This window comes from Pseudochaenichthys georgianus, unplaced genomic scaffold (assembly GCF_902827115.2).
Source record: "Pseudochaenichthys georgianus unplaced genomic scaffold, fPseGeo1.2 scaffold_944_arrow_ctg1, whole genome shotgun sequence".
Taxonomy (NCBI): Eukaryota; Metazoa; Chordata; class Actinopteri; order Perciformes; family Channichthyidae; genus Pseudochaenichthys; species Pseudochaenichthys georgianus.
The window spans coordinates 1-19188 of NW_027263470.1; the positions used below are offsets into that span (position 1 = coordinate 1).

At 39.7% G+C, this 19188-nt stretch overlaps 1 protein-coding gene across 1 annotated transcript; it reads right to left on the reverse strand.

Moving 5' to 3' along the window:
• Positions 1–2194: 2194 nt before the first annotated feature.
• Positions 2195–18201, reverse strand: btc (betacellulin, epidermal growth factor family member). Its single transcript, XM_034080202.2, has 5 exons — positions 17893–18201; positions 13145–13240; positions 9316–9436; positions 6350–6496; positions 2195–3844 (listed from the first exon to the last, which is right to left on the reverse strand). Exons 1-5 carry the CDS (start codon positions 17930–17932, stop codon positions 3703–3705), a joined length of 546 nt encoding a protein of 181 aa, XP_033936093.1. The 5' UTR covers positions 17933–18201; the 3' UTR covers positions 2195–3702.
• Positions 18202–19188: the final 987 nt, after the last annotated feature.

A 19188-nucleotide genomic window follows, 5' to 3' on the forward strand; every position in this document is an offset into this window, starting at 1 on the left:
ACTTTGTTGATGTAGAAGAGACATGAAGAAGAGGGGACACGTGTTGATGTAGAAGAGACATGGAAGAAGACGGGTGACACGTGATTGATGAAGAAGAGACATGGAGAAGAGGGGATCACAATGTTGATGTAGAAGAGACATGAAGAAGAGGGAGGGGCACATGTTGATGGTAGAAGACACATGAAGAAGAGGTGGACACATGTTGATGTAGAAGAGACTACGGAGAAGAGGGGACACATGTTGATGATAGAAGAGACATGATAGAAGAGGGACACATGTTGATGTAGAAGAGACATGAAGAAGAGGGGACCACTTGTTGATTGTAGAAGAGACATGAAAGAAGAGGGGGACACGTGTTGACATGTAGAAGAGACGTGAAGAAGAGGGGACACTGTTGTATGTAAGAAGAGACGTGAAGAAGAGGGGGACACCATGTTGTGATGTAGAAGAGACATATGAAGAAGAGGGGACACGTGTTGATGAAGAAGAGACATTGAGAAGAGGGACACATGTTGATGTAGAAGAGACATGAACAAGAGGGGACACATGTTGATGTAGAAGAGACGTGAAGAAGAGGGGACACATGTTGATGTAGAAGAGACATGAAGAAGAGGGGACACATGTTTGATGTAGAAGAGACATGGAGAAGAGGGGACACATGTTGATGTAGAAGAGACATGGAAGAAGAGGGGACACATGTTGATGTAGAAGAGACATGGAGAAGAGGGGACACATGTTGATGTAGAAGAGGACATGAGAAGAGGGGACACATGTTGATGTAGAAGAGACATGAAGAAGAGGGGACACATGTTGATGTAGAAGAGACATGAGAAGAGGGGACACATGTTGATGTAGAAGAGACATGGAGAAGAGGGGACACATGTTGATGTAGAAGAGACATGAGAAGAGGGGACACATGTTGATGTAGAAGAGAGCATGAGAAGAGGGGGACATGTTTGATGTAGAAGAGACATGGAGAAGAGGGGACACATGTTGATGTAGAAGAGACATGGAGAAGAGGGGACACGTGTTGATGTAGAAGAGACATGAAGAAGAGGGGACACGTGTTGATGTAGAAGGGACATGAAGAAGAGGGGACACATGTTGATGTAGAAGGGACATGAAGAAGAGGGGACACATGTTGATGTAGAAGAGACATGAAGAAGAGGGGACACATGTTGATGTAGAAGAGACATGAAGAAGAGGGGACACATGTTGATGTAGAAGAGACATGAAGAAGAGGGGACACTTGTTGATGTAGAAGAGACATGGAGAAGAGGGGACACGTGTTGATGTAGAAGACACATGAAGAAGAGGGGACACATGTTGATGTAGAAGAGACATGAAGAAGAGGGGACACATGTTGATGTAGAAGAGACATGGAGAAGAGGGGACACATGTTGATGTAGAAGAGACATGGAGAAGAGGGGACACATGTTGATGTAGAAGAGACATGGAGAAGAGGGGACACATGTTGATGTAGAAGAGACATGAAGAAGAGGGGACAACATGTTGATGTAGAAGAGACATGGAGAAGAGGGGACACATGTTGATGTAGAAGAGGCATGAGAAGAGGGGACACATGTTGATGTAGAAGAGACATGGAGAAGAGGGGACACATGTTGATGTAGAAGAGACATGGAGAAGAGGGGACACATGTTGATGTAGAAGAGACATGGAGAAGAGGGGACACATGTTGATGTAGAAGAGACATGAAGAAGAGGGGACACATGTTGATGTAGAAGAGACATGAAGAAGAGGGGACACATGTTGATGTAGAAGAGACATGGAGAAGAGGGGACACATGTTGATGTAGAAGAGACATGGAGAAGAGGGGACACATGTTGATGTAGAAGAGACATGGAGAAGAGGGGACACATGTTGATGTAGAAGAGACATGGAGAAGAGGGGACACATGTTGATGTAGAAGAGACATGCAGAAGAGGGGACACATGTTGATGTAGAAGAGACATGAAGAAGAGGGGACACATGTTGATGTAGAAGAGACATGAAGAAGAGGGGACACATGTTGATGTAGAAGAGACATGAAGAAGTGGATTTTGCATAACAGGTGACCTTTAAATTAAACATGGTAGCTTGCGCACTAACCAGAAGTGACGTAGCCGCTCTTAGCTAGCTAGCTAGCATCGTTCCCAGATTAGCAATGTGATCAAAAGTGCACAGAAAACCAAGCCATTCGGGAACGTGTTTTACTTTCATTGTAGTTTCCAATGCAGCCTTTTGGCCGAGCAAGAGGTGGATAAAACATCAATCTTGCAAAGGAAAAGATCAAATACAACACCAAATCATGGAGATGGGGAACGTTGGCTCGTCAGCTTGTTAGACATATAGCTAACGTTCGCAGTTAGCTTGTTAGATAGCTAACGTTTGCTAGATCTTATCACATGACGTCCATGATTAGGGAAATTCACATAAGTCAAATGAGTTGAGTTTTTACTGGCAAACGTTAAAGGTGGGGTAGGTAAGTTTGAGAAACCGGCTCGAGATCGCTAGAATTTGAAAATACACAACCGGAGAAAATCTGCCACTTCCTCACAGAGCCCCTCCCCCAACACACACGAACGCGCACATGACCAATGAGGGCACGAGATCAGTGTGTGCCCCGATGGAAGGCTGACAGGCAGGTAGGCCATCCAGTCCGGTTGTACTTGTTACAGTACCACGGCTTCTACAGATGACATTTTGTTATGGATTTTTTGTCAAAGCACTTCAGAAGTTCATTGCTATCGGGATGTTAAGAGCATTCCATGGAATATAACAACAAGTGTATCTCGAGCCGGTTTCTCAAACTTACCTACCCCACCTTTAAGTAAATTGTTAAATATATGGCAAACATTCACTAGCTTTTTAGAGTTCGCTCACACAGGAAATGCAGTCGGTAAAATGTGGTGAGTTTTTACTTGACATACAACGGAAATGGCCGATTTGCACGGGATTAAATCACAGAAGACCTTCGCAGTAATTATACATTCCGAAAGCTCCCTGTGGAATACTAGTCCGATGCCAACATTGCCTATTGTCTCCCACAAAGCTAACGTTAGCTTGTTAGATATATAGCTTATGTTCGCTAGTTAGCTTGTTAGATTTAGATAACAGTGTCTCAGGCTAATGTAATCACATGAAGTCCATGGGGAAATGTTACAGATATAATGGGTGAGTTTTTACTCGACATACAACGGAATTGAAGACCTTCGCAGTAATTATACATTCCTAAAGCTCCCCAGGTAATTATAGTGCGATGCCACCGGGGCTTATTGTCTCCCACATCGCACAATAACCTGGCCATCTGTTATCCCCGGCTGCCAGCTGCTGTCACATCTTTTTCCAACATAGCAACACCTGATTTAGCGCCCTTCAGTCTGCGGCACTTGTTCCAGCGCTGGAAAAGAAACGTCCTTGCCAACACGTGTGAACTCTCCGAACTCGTGTTCATCGTCCTCTTCGCACTGCAGCTTCGTCACAGCTTCAGACACTCGTGCCTTTTAAGAGAAGGGTGCAAAACTCCCGTGCTGCTGCTTGATCTTCATCCGGAAAATGCCCCTCGTCCTCCTCTTCCTCTTCTTCTCCAGGCCTCGGAAAGGACTGATGTCACCGTGAGACAAAAGGCAGCAGCTGTCACATGAAGAACAGAAATCCCTCCAATGTAAACACTTCGCAGACTGGTGGTCTCACACACACTCTTCACACAGCGTTGGTGTGTGTTGGCTCTGATTCTGATGCTAACGGTGTGTGTGTCTCCATCATGCTGAGCTTCTCCGAGCCGTTCCTCGGTTCCTCTCTCCGTCTCCGTCTCCGCCTCCGCCAACACAACCGGCACCTCCGACTGACGGAAAGAGAAACACGTTAAATACAGTGGAAAATGAACCATGCAGGAATAAATAAGCTATCCATATTGAGTCAAATATGATGCTAATTTACGTAAAATAGCATAGTGTAAATCATCATGCGGAGTTGAATATAAACACTGAATAGAGTGGAAATAACTCTGTACTTGGAGTGCGCGTTACTCTGTTTAGATTGGAACCAAATGTTATTTATTTAAAATAAAGTTTTACTCAATTTAAGTAGAATGTACACCAAAAAAATACTTTGGAAAAGCTTAAAATTACTCAAGATAGTTTCTCCTAACAACTATGTTTTGTTGTATATATCAGAATACCGCCAACACAACCGGCACCTCCGACTGAGGGGAAGAGAAACGAGTTAGCGTTTAAATAAAAAAGATTGCGGTCCTTATTGAGTAAAATAGCAGTAAAGTTGATCTAATTGAATGCTACGGTGTTAATCAGAGTGGAATATGAACACGAGCAGAGAGGAAATAACTCTGAAAAGGGAACTCTTTACTGTACTGTGTTTAAATTGGAACCAAATGTTATATATTTAAAAAAAGGTTTTACTCAATTTAAGTAGAATTTACACAAAAAGTGTACTTTGTAAAACCTTAACGCTAACTTCTCCTAACAACGGTTACGTTTTGTTGTATATATAATGGTTTGTACTGCTGTTTTTAATAAAATACAAACTAGTATTTGTATTTTATTGGTATCGCTTATATCCCCGACCATAATGTTAGAGATCCATTTTATTGAGCGACATACACACTTTCAAGAGTGTGATGATACTGGTCACGTAAAGCTGTGTATCTCAAATGGGGGTGCGCGGACCCCTAGGGGTACGTTGGAGTACTGCAGGGGGTACGTGAGATTTATTTTATGTTAATTGAAAAAAAACATAATTAATGCATTTAAACAAACTGCTGATAGAAGATGAACTACTTTATTCAGTTTACAGAAACTCTGGACAATAAACGGGGCGCTCTCTTTCCCTCTGCCTCTCCTGACAGCCCGTCAGGCTCATGCAGCTCGCTGAACCTGTAATGAGTGACCCGACAGCAAAGAATAAATATATTTATAACTAGTGTAGCTAGTTCCAGAGTAGATGAACTAGCTCAGTGTGTTCGGTCTAACGCTTAGTGTATTTTGCTCCGCGGTGCGTCACAGCGGGGGGGCTGTGGTCATGCAGAGCAGCTGATCTGATCTCTCTCTCTCGTCCGGTTAGACTTCACTCGCGTTTATGTCCAAATCTATCAGATCTAGCTCTAGCTAATGATATGACTGCCTGCCCGGACCTAAACAATAAGCGTTGCTTGGCAACGACCGCAAAGTATAGCGCAGCATTATATGTTTATATGAGGGGTCAAAATCCCATGCTCATAAAATGCTCATATATCTGTTCTCTTCGTTCCCCACGCCCCTAAATAAATAAATAAATGGATTTAGACCAATTTTAGGGAAAGTGAGGAAGTTTGAGCAGTGTGGGTTTTATATGAACAGTTTCACATGTTTAAAACACTAGTGTAACAGCTGCAGCTGCCTCCCTGTCAGAAAGACGAAGCTCTCAGTGAAGCTCGAGCCCGTGTTTCACATTGAGTACAACTTATTAAAAAGATCAGTTCAATGTAACTAATGTCGTCTCAGTGTTATCGCTTGATGTTAAAATTGGTTTGCCGTGAATTTAGTGATGGATTGTAAACATTTGAAATGTAGCATTTAAACTGGCCTACTCACTCAAACACATTCAACCTGCTATCACAGATCCCCCTCTCACTCCACTCCACACTCTTGTCCTGCCTGTTTTATGCTTTTATGCTGCTGTATTGCCTTGTCGGTTCGATTAATTTGTGTTCCGTTTTTGTTTTAGCTGTTTTAACTTTTAAATGCACTGTAAGGCGACCTTGGGTGTCCTGAAAGGCGCCTCGAAATAAAAAGTATTATTATTATTATTATTATTTAAGTGTTTCTCAGTTACTGTTGTTGTTTTAATAAATCAGACACTGATGGTGCCGTGCTGTGCTGAACCTTTATATAGGCTTTTTTTCCAGAACAAATAGTTTTGCGCTGATCAGGGGGGACGTGGCTGAATTTCTTTTTCAAAGGGGGTACATTATTGAAAAAAGTTTGAGAACCACTGACGTAAAGAACTGCAAAATAATGCAAAAAATTACTATTTCATAAGGAAAAACCTACAAAAATAGGCAAACATGGTAACCCAATGAAAGATGCTTAATGAACACTGCTGGGAAATAAGTTTAGTCACTTTATCACGAAGGTCAGATGAGAAGTTTGATGCCGTGGAATAATGCGTAGAAAATATGCGAAGTGTTAAAATGTCAAAGCTTGTGTGAAACAAAAAACGTCCTCATCTTAATGCGAAGCTAAGCGTCTCCTGGCTCTAGATACTTCTTTCAAAAGCTTCTAACTTGCCCAAAAAAGCCATATTTTCCCAAATGTCAAACCATTCTTTTATGTAGAACAACACAGGAACTTACTGTGAACAAATACAGATGAATACGATGAGAAGAATCAGGAAAACGAGCCCCGCGATGACGCAGGCGATTATTATTTGTCGTTTTCCTCCTATCCGCCAATCCAAGTCCAGATATTCACATCTGGAGCCGATGTAGCCATGCTGACACCTGAGAACAAATACTTTCACTGTTTTGATTTAACAGACAATAAAGAAACACTACTGTCTCTTTTAAAGAGGGGGGAAGTATTGGAGTACAAATACTATGTTACTGTACTCAAGTACATTTTTCTGGTATCAGTACTTTACTCCACTACTTATTTTTCTGACGACTTTTTACTTTGACTTCTTACATTTTAACCCAAATACCTGTACTTTCTACTTCTTACATGTTGAACACAAATACCTGTACTTTCTACTTCTCACATGTTGAACACAAATACCTGTACTTTCTACTTCTTACATGTTGAACTCAAATACCTGTACTTTCTACTTCTTACATGTTGAACTCAAATACCTGTACTTTCTACTTCTTACATGTTGAACTCAAATACCTGTACTTTCTACTTCTTACATGTAGAACTCAAATACCTGTACTTTCTACTTCTTACATGTTGAACCCAAATACCTGTACTTTCTACTTCTTACATGTTGAACCCAAATATCTGTACTTTCTACTTCTTCATGTTGAACACAAATACCTGTACTTTCTACTTCTCTCATGTTGAACTACAAATACCTGTACTTTCTACTTCTCTACATGTTGAACACAAATACCTGTACTTTCTACTTCTCACATGTTGAACTCAAATACCTGTACTTTCTACTTCTCTCATGTTGAACCCAAATACCTGTACTTTCTACTTCTTACATGTTGAACCCAAATACCTGTACTTTCTACTTCTTACATGTTGAACTCAAATACCTGTACTTTCTACTTCTTACATGTTGAACACAAATACCTGTACTTTCTACTTCTTACATGTTGAACCCAAATACCTGTACTTTCTACTTCTTACATGTTGAACCCAAATACCTGTACTTTCTACTTCTTACATGTTGAACACAAATATCTGTACTTTCTACTTCTCTCATGTTGAACCCAAATACCTGTACTTTCTACTTCTTACATGTTGAACACAAATATCTGTACTTTCTACTTCTCTCATGTTGAACACAAATACCTGTACTTTCTACTTCTCTCATGTTGAACTCAAATACCTGTACTTCTACTTCTCTCATGTTGAACACAAATACCTGTACTTTCTACTTCTCACATGTTGAACTCAAATACCTGTACTTTCTACTTCTCTCATGTTGAACCCAAATACCTGTACTTTCTACTTCTTACATGTTGAACCCAAATACCTGTACTTTCTACTTCTTACATGTTGAACTCAAATACCTGTACTTTCTACTTCTTACATGTTGAACACAAATACCTGTACTTTCTACTTCTTACATGTTGAACCCAAATACCTGTACTTTCTACTTCTTACATGTTGAACTCAAATACCTGTACTTTCTACTTCTTACATGTTGAACTCAAATACCTGTACTTTCTACTTCTTACATGTTGAACCCAAATACCTGTACTTTCTACTTCTTACATGTTGAACACAAATATCTGTACTTTCTACTTCTCTCATGTTGAACCCAAATACCTGTACTTTCTACTTCTTACATGTTGAACACAAATATCTGTACTTTCTACTTCTCTCATGTTGAACACAAATACCTGTACTTTCTACTTCTCTCATGTTGAACTCAAATACCTGTACTTTCTACTTCTCTCATGTTGAACTCAAATACCTGTACTTTCTACTTCTCACATGTTGAACTCAAATACCTGTACTTTCTACTTCTCTCATGTTGAACCCAAATACCTGTACTTTCTACTTCTTACATGTTGAACCCAAATACCTGTACTTTCTACTTCTTACATGTTGAACTCAAATACCTGTACTTTCTACTTCTTACATGTTGAACACAAATACCTGTACTTTCTACTTCTTACATGTTGAACCCAAATACCTGTACTTTCTACTTCTTACTGTTGAACTCAAATACCTGTACTTTCTACTTCTTACATGTTGAACTCAAATACCTGTACTTTCTACTTCTCTCATGTTGAACTCAAATACCTGTACTTTCTACTTCTTACATGTTGAACTCAAATACCTGTACTTTCTACTTCTCACATGTTGAACTCAATACCTGTACTTTCTACTTCTTACATGTTGAACTCAAATACCTGTACTTTCTACTTCTCACATGTTGAACACAAATACCTGTACTTTCTACTTCTCACATGTTGAACCCAAATACCTGTACTTTCTACTTCTCACATGTTGAACACAATCCCTCTACTTTCTACTTCTCACATGTGAACCCAAATACCTGTACTTTCTACTTCTCTCATGTTGAACTCAAATACCTGTACTTTCTACTTCTCACATGTTGAACTCAAATACCTGTACTTTCTACTTCTCACATGTTGAACTCAAATACCTGTACTTTCTACTTCTCACATGTTGAACACAAATACCTGTACTTTCTACTTCTCACATGTTGAACACAAATACCTGTACTTTCTACTTCTTACATGTTGAACACAAATACCTGTACTTTCTACTTCTTACATGTTGAACTCAAATACCTGTACTTTCTACTTCTTACATGTTGAACTCAAATACCTGTACTTTCTACTTCTTACATGTTGAACTCAAATACCTGAACTTTCTACTTCTCTCATGTTGAACTCAAATACCTGTACTTTCTACTTCTTACATGTTGAACTCAAATACAACATCAAATACTCAAAGTACTTCTACTTTCACCAGAGTATTTTTTAAACACGAGTATCTGTACTTCTACTTGAGGAAAGGATGTGTGTACTTCTTCCATTTCTGCTCTTTTATCAGTTGAATTTTACAGCTACACCTTTCTGGAAATGCTAATTATCTCCGTGTTCTTGCAGCGTCTTACCTGCAGGACGGTGCATTCTGTTCTTTAATGTAACGGCACTCCCCGTGGATGCAGTAGTTTGTCAAAGCCTCGGGACATATTGAGAAGTGTCCGGTCCACTGCCCTGTATCTGTCGTGCTTTCTGGAGAAATAAGATGTTAACTTTTCAAATGAGTTTCAGGATTATTGTGGTCAGCTTTTCACCATCTGTTGAAACGTGGAGATTAGGCGCCAACATACATTGTTATTATTACGTTTGGGGGAGCAAAGTTGTTCGTTTGCTAACCAACTTTTTGACTGATTAAACACATCGTATCATCATAGTGTAATTATCAGTATAGTCACAACATTTATTCTATTGATTCGTGTTCCTAATTTTTTTTCGTGTCACACAGAACGATTTTAAAAGCAATGTATTTCTATTGGTAGTGTCATAGGGTAGTATGTTTCGTGCCTGCACCAAATAATAACAAATTAGAAGGAAACAAATATTTTAAAAAATACAGATTTCAGTATTCTGAGGCTCTGAGCCATTTGTTTTCCTCGCGGACGGCAAAAAAACTCCGACATTGTACTATTTAAAATAAAAGGGTTGGGCTTAGGGTATTGAGCAAGAAAATGTTTTTATGAACCACACAGCTTCCGGTCTTCCAAGACCCGACCGGTGTCGGTACCATATGTGTTCGGGGTCCGTCTCTTACCAATGACGTCACGCATTGTGATTGGCTGTACGGTAATTTACCCAGGGGTGCTCGGCAAATCACATCTACAGATCAAGACGAAGCGAATGGAAATACTCCCATACTCCTAGCGTGTGGAAATGTTTGTAAAAAACGTGTGCAAAGTCTCCGGCTGTACGGCAACTCAAGAGGACCATCATACACGGTCAAATTCCGAACATTTAAACATAGCCTACGCTTCATTCTATACTTTGTCCGTTATTATATGTAGAAGATTCTTTTTTCTCCGTCATGTTGTTTCCATAGCAACAACTTCAAACAGGAAGTTAACCTAAATTACATTTAAGACACTGCAACGAAAGTAACAAAAACAATGTAAAATCCTTTTCCGTTTCACAGAATACAAATTGGTTATTTACATAATTATGTTTACACTGTCGATTGTTATTTTTGGGGGACACATCAAATCGCATCTACAGACCAAGACGAAGCAAATGGAAGTACTCCCATACTCAGAAAACGGATCAGTGGCTGCGATGCTAGCTTTGCGGCTAGCGGTTAGCATTTTCAATGGAAATATACATCGAAACATCATGTTTCAATAAAAACAAGGCCCCACTGATCATCTACTCTAAGTCGCTTTGGATAAAATCGTCAGCTAAATGTAATGTAATGTAATGTTCAAACAACCCCGCTATACTCTAGACAGCGCCCCCGAGCACCCCTGGGTAAATTACCGTACAGCCAATCACAATGCGTGACGTCAGTGACATCATTTGCAAAAGACGGACCCCGAACACATATGGTACCCCGAACACATATGGTACCGACACTGGACAAAAGACGTGGAGCAGGCACGAAACACTCTAGCAATAGAAATACATTGCTTTTAAAATCGTTCTGTGTGACACCAAAAATGCGAAAATTGTGTTGGTGAACACGAATCAATAGATTAAATTAATTTCGTGACTATAACCGTGAGACTGGGTTGGTATATCAGTGATCATTATTGCTATTTTCAGCAGAAGTTAAATCAAAATCCCAACTTTTTTCCCCCCAAACCTTGAAATCATGCTTTCAAATGTTTTGTAATTTGCATGTCTGCTTTCTTAAACCTAAAAAATGGAAAAGTGAAGTACTCGAAAAAGCTAAGAAAGTATCACTGTTGGCTAAATTGCTTCAATGAAAGATGTTTACAATGTTAAGAACTATCTAGACAACTGCTTAATCATGGACTGATAACAGAACATAAGACAGGCCATTTAATGTTAAAATAACCTGCTTGCTTGGTTGGAGTTAGCATAAAGAGCTAGCTTAAGTCAGCTTAAAGTAGACTCTCCTACTGTTAAAGCAAGGAAAACAGGAACAGAAACAGTCAATGATTGTTAGCTAAAGTCTGCTTTAGAGGTCAATGAAAGTCTGTCATTTCCGATGGGAATCTGACTGTTTACAAAGGTAAGAAACATTTAGTTGAACTGCTTAATCATGGACTTCAAACATAACAAATGAAAAGCTAGTTAATGACAAAAAAAACTGCTTGTTAGCTCGTTCATTAGCTTAAAGAGCTAGCTTAAGTTAGCTTAAAGTAGAGAGTACTGTTGGTGAAATACCAAATTGATTTCCTACTAGTAACTTTGCCAGCTAACGTTAGCTTCCTGATTGGACAGGATTTGGCGGTGGAAATAAGATGTTTGTGAACAAACCGTAGCATAAAAGTAGAAAGTACATTTGGTGAAACGCCCGACAAATCTTCGAGTCAACGTTAGCTAACTTAGCCAGCTAACATTAGCTTCCAAATTCGACATGAATTGGCGGTGGAGATCGGACAAACTGTAACAACATGCTATGATTTAGCATTAGCATTGTTGATTTCATTGTTTGGGATGTAGTGGAGGGTTAATCCAAGATATAGGTGGCGTAGAAATGCAGGAAATATGTCCTCTCCCTTTAGACCCCACACTAACTCATGAAGAACACCAGAGAGTTGTTTTAAAAAGCCGAGCTATTTCTGTAACGTTCTGTCAGCTTCTCCTTTTGACTTACACCCTCACCTCCTGGCACGGTATAAATAGTTTGCAATTTGACCCAGAGGGGAGTGATGAATCATTGCTGGAAGAAGCTCGGTGTCACCGGGTCGCAATCATTACATTACCAACTCAACTGAACACATGGTGGATAAAGTTACACTCGTTCCCGTTCTGTTTCTCCTCCACCAAACACTCGCTAACCCAGCTGCTAGTCGACCATAACGCTGAACTTCTGACCCCCTGAAGTTACACACAATGCTCGTTATACAACAAGCCGCCGCTGCCTTTACTGCACAGCCCATTATCTGTGAATACGAGCTCGTAAAGTAATACTGCTGCTCCGGGGACTTCAATGAAAGCGCTTCAGTAGAAACGGAAACACGAGATCAGGCTCACCGCCGTTAAAAGAAAAATATCAAGTTACAAAGTTTGAAGGGATAGTTTGGGAAATAGGAAGCAGTTGATGGCTTGTTTCGCTGGACGTTGGAGGCATGACATTAACATCTTCTGTCTAATTTGTTTAACTTGTACGAGAAGCATAGCGTATTTTGTATTTGTTGAAAGGAGAACAGTGGTTAACAAACCCCCTGTCCATTCTTTCAGCCAAGCTACGCTAAGCTATGCTAAGCTACGCTAAGCTAACCTGCTATGGTTTCATAGACGCTGTGTATATATACATGTTTTTCACTTACATTTAGGTATACTGCACAAACTGTATTTTATTATTGTAATTTTACGTATATTTTTGCGTATTTATAACTATTTAAAAAAAATGTTTTAACAATATTTGCATATGTTTTACAACCTTATTCGTCCTACTGTGTTTATGCAAAAACCAGAACAATTCCTTGTATGTGTAAACCTAATAAAAACCCTAATTCTGATTAAATAGGTACAGAAATGAGTGGTTTCAATCAATGTGAAAACAAGGAACTATTCACTTGAAGTTGATTTTGATAAAGCAGGTAATACATACAAAAAAGACATTTTAAGGATTGAAACTACAAGCCTGCTGTCGGAGGCCCACCATTTCTATAACGAGCTTTTGAGAGAATATCCTGCAGCTAAATCAGAGAGGTGGAAAACATCCAGACTCCGTTATGGCCCAGTTGAAGCCCCCCTTTCCCACCTGTCCATATCTACCTGTGCCGTTGTCTCCATTTCCGATTGACACGGTTTGATTGGCAGACGCTTCGGTCACATGACTGCCGGCCAGAGAGTATTTGCACAAAGCCAGAGCTGCAGACAAACACACACACACACAGGTAAACACCCACAACAAAAACACATGCACAATGTTTTTTAACCAATTTGTGTCCACAGAAAGTAGTAGTTGTCCTCTTTTTTCATTTATATAAGTATAAGTAAGTAAACGATTCAAGAATACCCAGGGAAAATATACAGGGAAAATGCAATAAATATTATAGCTAAGTATTTTATATACGATAGGGAGAAGGAAGTAGGAGTTTCTACCCCTTTTTGATATATTGTTACACACTTAAAGTGGCAATATATAACATTTCTACCTCAACTTAGCAATGTGAAGTAAATATTGAATGCACAGTGGAATGTCTGCAGAGAAATGACACAATTTAGATATTAAACCTTTACAATGCGTTACTTTCAGGTTCAAAATCTCACCTTCACAATAAAAGCCCGAGAATTAAACACCACTGCTTCCTAGAGATCATTCACTAAGTACATTCACTCAAGTGCTTAGGTATAATTTTGAGGTATTTGTACTTTAGTTGAGAATTTCCATTTTACGAGTAAATCCACCAGCTACCCTGCAGTCTACAAAGTACTTCAGACTAGCTGCACCTTCACCAGCTACCCTGCAGTCTACAAAGTACTTCAGACTAGCTGCACCTTCACCAGCTACCCTGCAGTCTACAAAGTACTTCAGACTAGCTGCACCTCCACCAGCTACCCTGCAGTCTACAAAGTACTTCAGACTAGCTGCACCTTCACCAGCTACCCTGCAGTCTACAAAGTACTTCAGACTAGGTGCACCTTCACCAGCTACCCTGCAGTCTACAAAGTACTTCAGACTAGCTGCACCTTCACCAGCTACCCTGCAGTCTACAAAGTACTTCAGACTAGCTGCACCTCCACCAGCTACCCTGCAGTCTACAAAGTACTTCAGACTAGCTGCACCTTCACCAGCTACCCTGCAGTCTACAAAGTACTTCAGACTAGCTGCACCTTCACCAGCTACCCTGCAGTCTACAAAGTACTTCAGACTAGCTGCACCTTCACCAGCTACCCTGCAGTCTACAAAGTACTTCAGACTAGCTGCACCTCCACCAGCTACCCTGCAGTCTACAAAGTACTTCAGACTAGCTGCACCTTCACCAGCTCTGAGAACACTTTCATGATCAATCATTATAAAACATATCATATATATTATTCTGAAATGGACCAATCTGCACAACGACTACTTTCACTGTCTTTCACTATATTTAGATGAGAATACTTTTCTACTTTCACTTGAGGAACATTTTGAATGCAGGACTTTTACTGAAACAGAGTATTCCTACACTCTGGTACTTCTACTTTTACTCAAGTACAACATCTGAGTACTTCTACTTTTACTCAAGGACATTACCTGAGTACTTCTGCTTTTACTACAAGATCTCAGTACTTCTACTTTAACTCAAGTACAAGATCTGAGTACTTCTACTTTGACTCAAGTGCAAGATCTGAGTACTTCTACTTTTACTCAAGGACAATACCTGAGTACTTCTACTTTTACTCAAGTACAAGACCTGAGTACTTCTACTTTTACTACAAGATCTGAGTACTTTTACTCAAGTACAATATCTGAGTACTTCTACTTTACTCAAGTACAAGATCTGAGTACTTCTACTTTTACTCAAGTACAAGACCTGAGTACTTCTACTTTTACTACAAGATCTGAGTACTTCTAATTTTACTCAAGGACAATATCTGAGTACTTCTACTTTTACTCAAGGACATTACCTGAGTACTTCTGCTTTTACTACAAGATCTCAGTACTTCTACTTTAACTCAAGTACAAGATCTGAGTACTTCTACTTTTACTCAAGTACAAGATCTGAGTACTTCTACTTTTACTCAAGTACAACATCTGAGTACTTCTACTTTTACTCAAGGACATTACCTGAGTACTTCTGCTTTTACTACAAGATCTCAGTACTTCTACTTTAACTCAAGTACAAGATCTGAGTACTTCTACTTTTACTCAAGTACAAGATCTGAGTACTTCTACTTTTACTCAAGTACAACATCTGAGTACTTCTACTTTTACTCAAGGACATTACCTGAGTACTTCTGCTTTTACTACAAGATCTCAGTACTTCTACTTTGACTCAAGTGCAAGATCTGAGTACTTCTACTTTTACTCAAGGACAATACCTGAGTACTTCTACTTTTACTCAAGTACAAGACCTGAGTACTTCTACTTTTACTACAAGATCTGAGTACTGTTACTCAAGTACAATATCTGAGTACTTCTACTTTACTCAAGTACAAGATCTGAGTACTTCTACTTTTACTCAAGTACAAGACCTGAGTACTTCTACTTTTACTACAAGATCTGAGTACTTCTAATTTTACTCAAGGACAATATCTGAGTACTTCTACTTTTACTCAAGGACATTACCTGAGTACTTCTGCTTTTACTACAAGATCTCAGTACTTCTACTTTAACTCAAGTACAAGATCTGAGTACTTCTACTTTTACTCAAGTACAAGATCTGAGTACTTCTACTTTTACTCAAGTACAACATCTGAGTACTTCTACTTTTACTCAAGGACATTACCTGAGTACTTCTGCTTTTACTACAAGATCTCAGTACTTCTACTTTAACTCAAGTACAAGATCTGAGTACTTCTACTTTGACTCAAGTGCAAGATCTGAGTACTTCTACTTTTACTCAAGGACAATACCTGAGTACTTCTACTTTTACTCAAGTACAAGACCTGAGTACTTCTACTTTTACTACAAGATCTGAGTACTTTTACTCAAGTACAATATCTGAGTACTTCTACTTTACTCAAGTACAAGATCTGAGTACTTCTACTTTTACTCAAGTACAAGACCTGAGTACTTCTACTTTTACTACAATATCTGAGTACTTCTAATTTTACTCAAGGACAATATCTGAGTACTTCTACTTTTACTCAAGGACATTACCTGAGTACTTCTGCTTTTACTACAAGATCTCAGTACTTCTACTTTAACTCAAGTACAAGATCTGAGTACTTCTACTTTTACTCAAGTACAAGATCTGAGTCTTTCTACTTTTACTCAAGTACAATATCTGAGTACTTCTACTTTTACTCAAGTACAAGATCTGAGTACTTCTACTTTTACTCAAGTACAAGACCTGAGTACTTCTACTTTAACTCAAGTACAAGATCTGAGTACTTCTACTTTTACTCAAGTACAAGACCTGAGTACTTCTACTTTAACTCAAGTACAATACCTGAGTACTTCTACTTTTACTCAAGTACAAGACCTGAGTACTTCTACTTTTACTCAAGTACAAGACCTGAGTACTTCTACTTTAACTCAAGTACAAGACCTGAGTACTTCTACTTTAACTCAAGTACAAGACCTGAGTACTTCTACTGTTACTCGAGTAGAATCCTCTGAAATCATCTATTTAATTGTAATATGTTTATAACGTGTTATATGTTGTGTAAGTTCCTCTCTACAGCTGTTCTGTAAATTAACTTCTTTGACTGTAATCTAATTATATTTTACATTGTACTCACTATATTCATCTTAAACATCCAGATTCCTCTCGGATACTGTTCAGTCTCTCTCATCTGAACTAACTTCTGGATGCCATTAGGCGGACATTTTGTTTTGTTTGCACTGCTTATAGGAATCTACAGAGGAGATGCCAACGACAACACACGATCACAATTAAAGTTACTGAAGGAAATATGCAGAGTCATGACTCCAAGAGACCTTACAAGGTAGGAGACTTCTCTCAAGCACGCCCACTTTTGTCTTTCTCACTCACACACACACACACACACACACACACACACACACACACACACACACACACACACACACACACACACACACACACACACACACACACACATTCCATGTATACATCACTTCAGGGGACATTACATTGACTTACAGGCATGTCCTGGAGACTTACCCTAACCCTAACCAAGTCTTCACCCTAAAATGAATGATCCCTTATGGGGACCTCCATTTTGTCCCCATAAGGGAGGCGGGTCCCCACACGTGACTATGTAAACAGATGTAGGTCCCCACAAGTATAGTAATGCTAGACCACCCACACACACACACACACACACACACACACACACACACACACACACACACACACACACACACACACACTTAATCTTAACCAAACCCATGCACACCGTTCTCTCTGGAGCAGACATAGCACTAACCACAGACGGGTGACTGAGTGCACGTCAGGGAAGCCTGCTTGACGGTGACTGGTGATCAGCGGAAGGTGTATTTACTCAATCATTAACCAACTCAAAGTCTAAATATAGCTCAAAGGAAGAGCGCTGTCTTCTGACCTGCTTTACTCCGAAGGCACATGGGTGATGAAAAAGTGCGGCAACTGTCAAAACCCTTTTGAACACTTTGCATATGTTTAAATACACACTTTAATATCTACCATGGTTGAATTGTGTCTAAATACTCAAAACCACAACTTACAAAGCATTTCATACAGATATAATAACGTTACGTACACTTTGAAACAGTTTATGTCGAGTTATGGGGCTTATATCTTCTGTGGAATTGAGAATATTGATGACAATTATCACGAAAAGCACATGTTGAATATAATAATGATATGTAAACGCGGCTTTAACGTGTTTATGAGAAGTGGACATCTTACCTGCCAGAACCGCTGCATACAGTCTGCACACCCGGGCCATCTCCTCACCTCACGAGAAATACAAAAAACGCTAATCCAAGTTCAGATCCATTGAGAAAAAACGGATAAATCAGAGGTCAACGACCTTTAGTGAAGGTGCGGACACTGGAAGTTCCCCAGGTGTGTGTGTGTGTGTGTGTGTGTGTGTGTGTGTGTGTGTGTGTGTGTGTGTGTGTGTGTGTGTGTGTGTGTGTGTGGCATTGTGATCCTGCATTACAGGCAGTCTGGTTCATAGTGAGCCTTTAAAGCATGAGTGTGTGTGTGTGTGTGTGTGTGTGTGTGTGTGTGTGTGTGTGTGTGTGTGTGTGTGTGTGTGTGTGTGTGTGTGTGTGTGTGTGTGTGTGTGTGTGTGTGTGTGTGTGTGTGTGTGTGTGTGTGTGTGTGTGTGTGTGTGCGTGTGTGTGCGTGTGTGTGAGGATAAAAAAAGGGGTGGCACTGAAACCCAACTCCCGGCTCCCCGCCTCCTTTAAAGGAGACTCAGCAGGTTATTTACTGCACCTTTTATACCTGCTCTCCCTTTCCTCAAAGAATGAAGCAACAGGTGGAAGTGAACAATGCGCAGCTTTTATTAGTTTGTATAGACATCTCTAAGCGGTCGACCAATCACAACAGAGCCAGCCAGCTGACCAATCAGAGCAGACTGGGCTCTGGTTTCAGACAGAGGGTGAAAGAGGTGCTGCAGCATTAAAGGGGACCTATCATGTGAAATGCACTGTTTGATGTCTTTCATACTCAAACATGTGTCCCGTGTGTCAGAAACCAAAGCCCTCTCTCTCCTCTCATCGCTAACACTCACCTGTACCGGGGAGAGCATGTGTGAAGACGCAGGAAATACAAAAAGGAACTCGTCTTGTGGTAAACCTGAGAGAGAAAGTATTGGAGCTCCAGACTGTTTCAGAAATAATCCGTGATGTGGTCTGGCCATATTTATTACATAAAACTGAGTGTTTTCACAATAAAAGTAGTTTCTTAGTGATTGTCCTGTACTGGTCTTAAATTCTCATAACATCAGCTTTTAATGTTCCTCTTGGATGTTCTTCTTGACCCTCAGAGAAGGAGAACATGTCGTGTCTTTCAGGCATGTCCTTTCCTAACAGAAATTACAGGAAACATAAAACATATTATTGTGTGTTATTTATGAAAGCGGTGTGTTTGTGTGTTTAGCGGCTGTAGATATCATTATTTTGTAATTGTAATGTTTTTTTTTTATTTCAACAGTGAGCTACAAAGACGATCAGATTATGAATGAACAGTATG

Bases quoted from the DNA above. Each gene is read 5' to 3' on its own strand.
- btc (XM_034080202.2), bottom strand. From the start codon at position 17,932: ATGGCCCGGGTGTGCAGACTGTATGCAGCGGTTCTGGCAG. The intron at 9,437-13,144 runs GTAGATATGGAC...TTATTTCTCCAG, and splicing joins AAATGGAGACAACGGCACAG to AAAGCACGACAGATACAGGG. The intron at 6,497-9,315 runs GTAAGACGCTGC...ATTTGTTCTCAG, and splicing joins CAGAATGCACCGTCCTGCAG to GTGTCAGCATGGCTACATCG.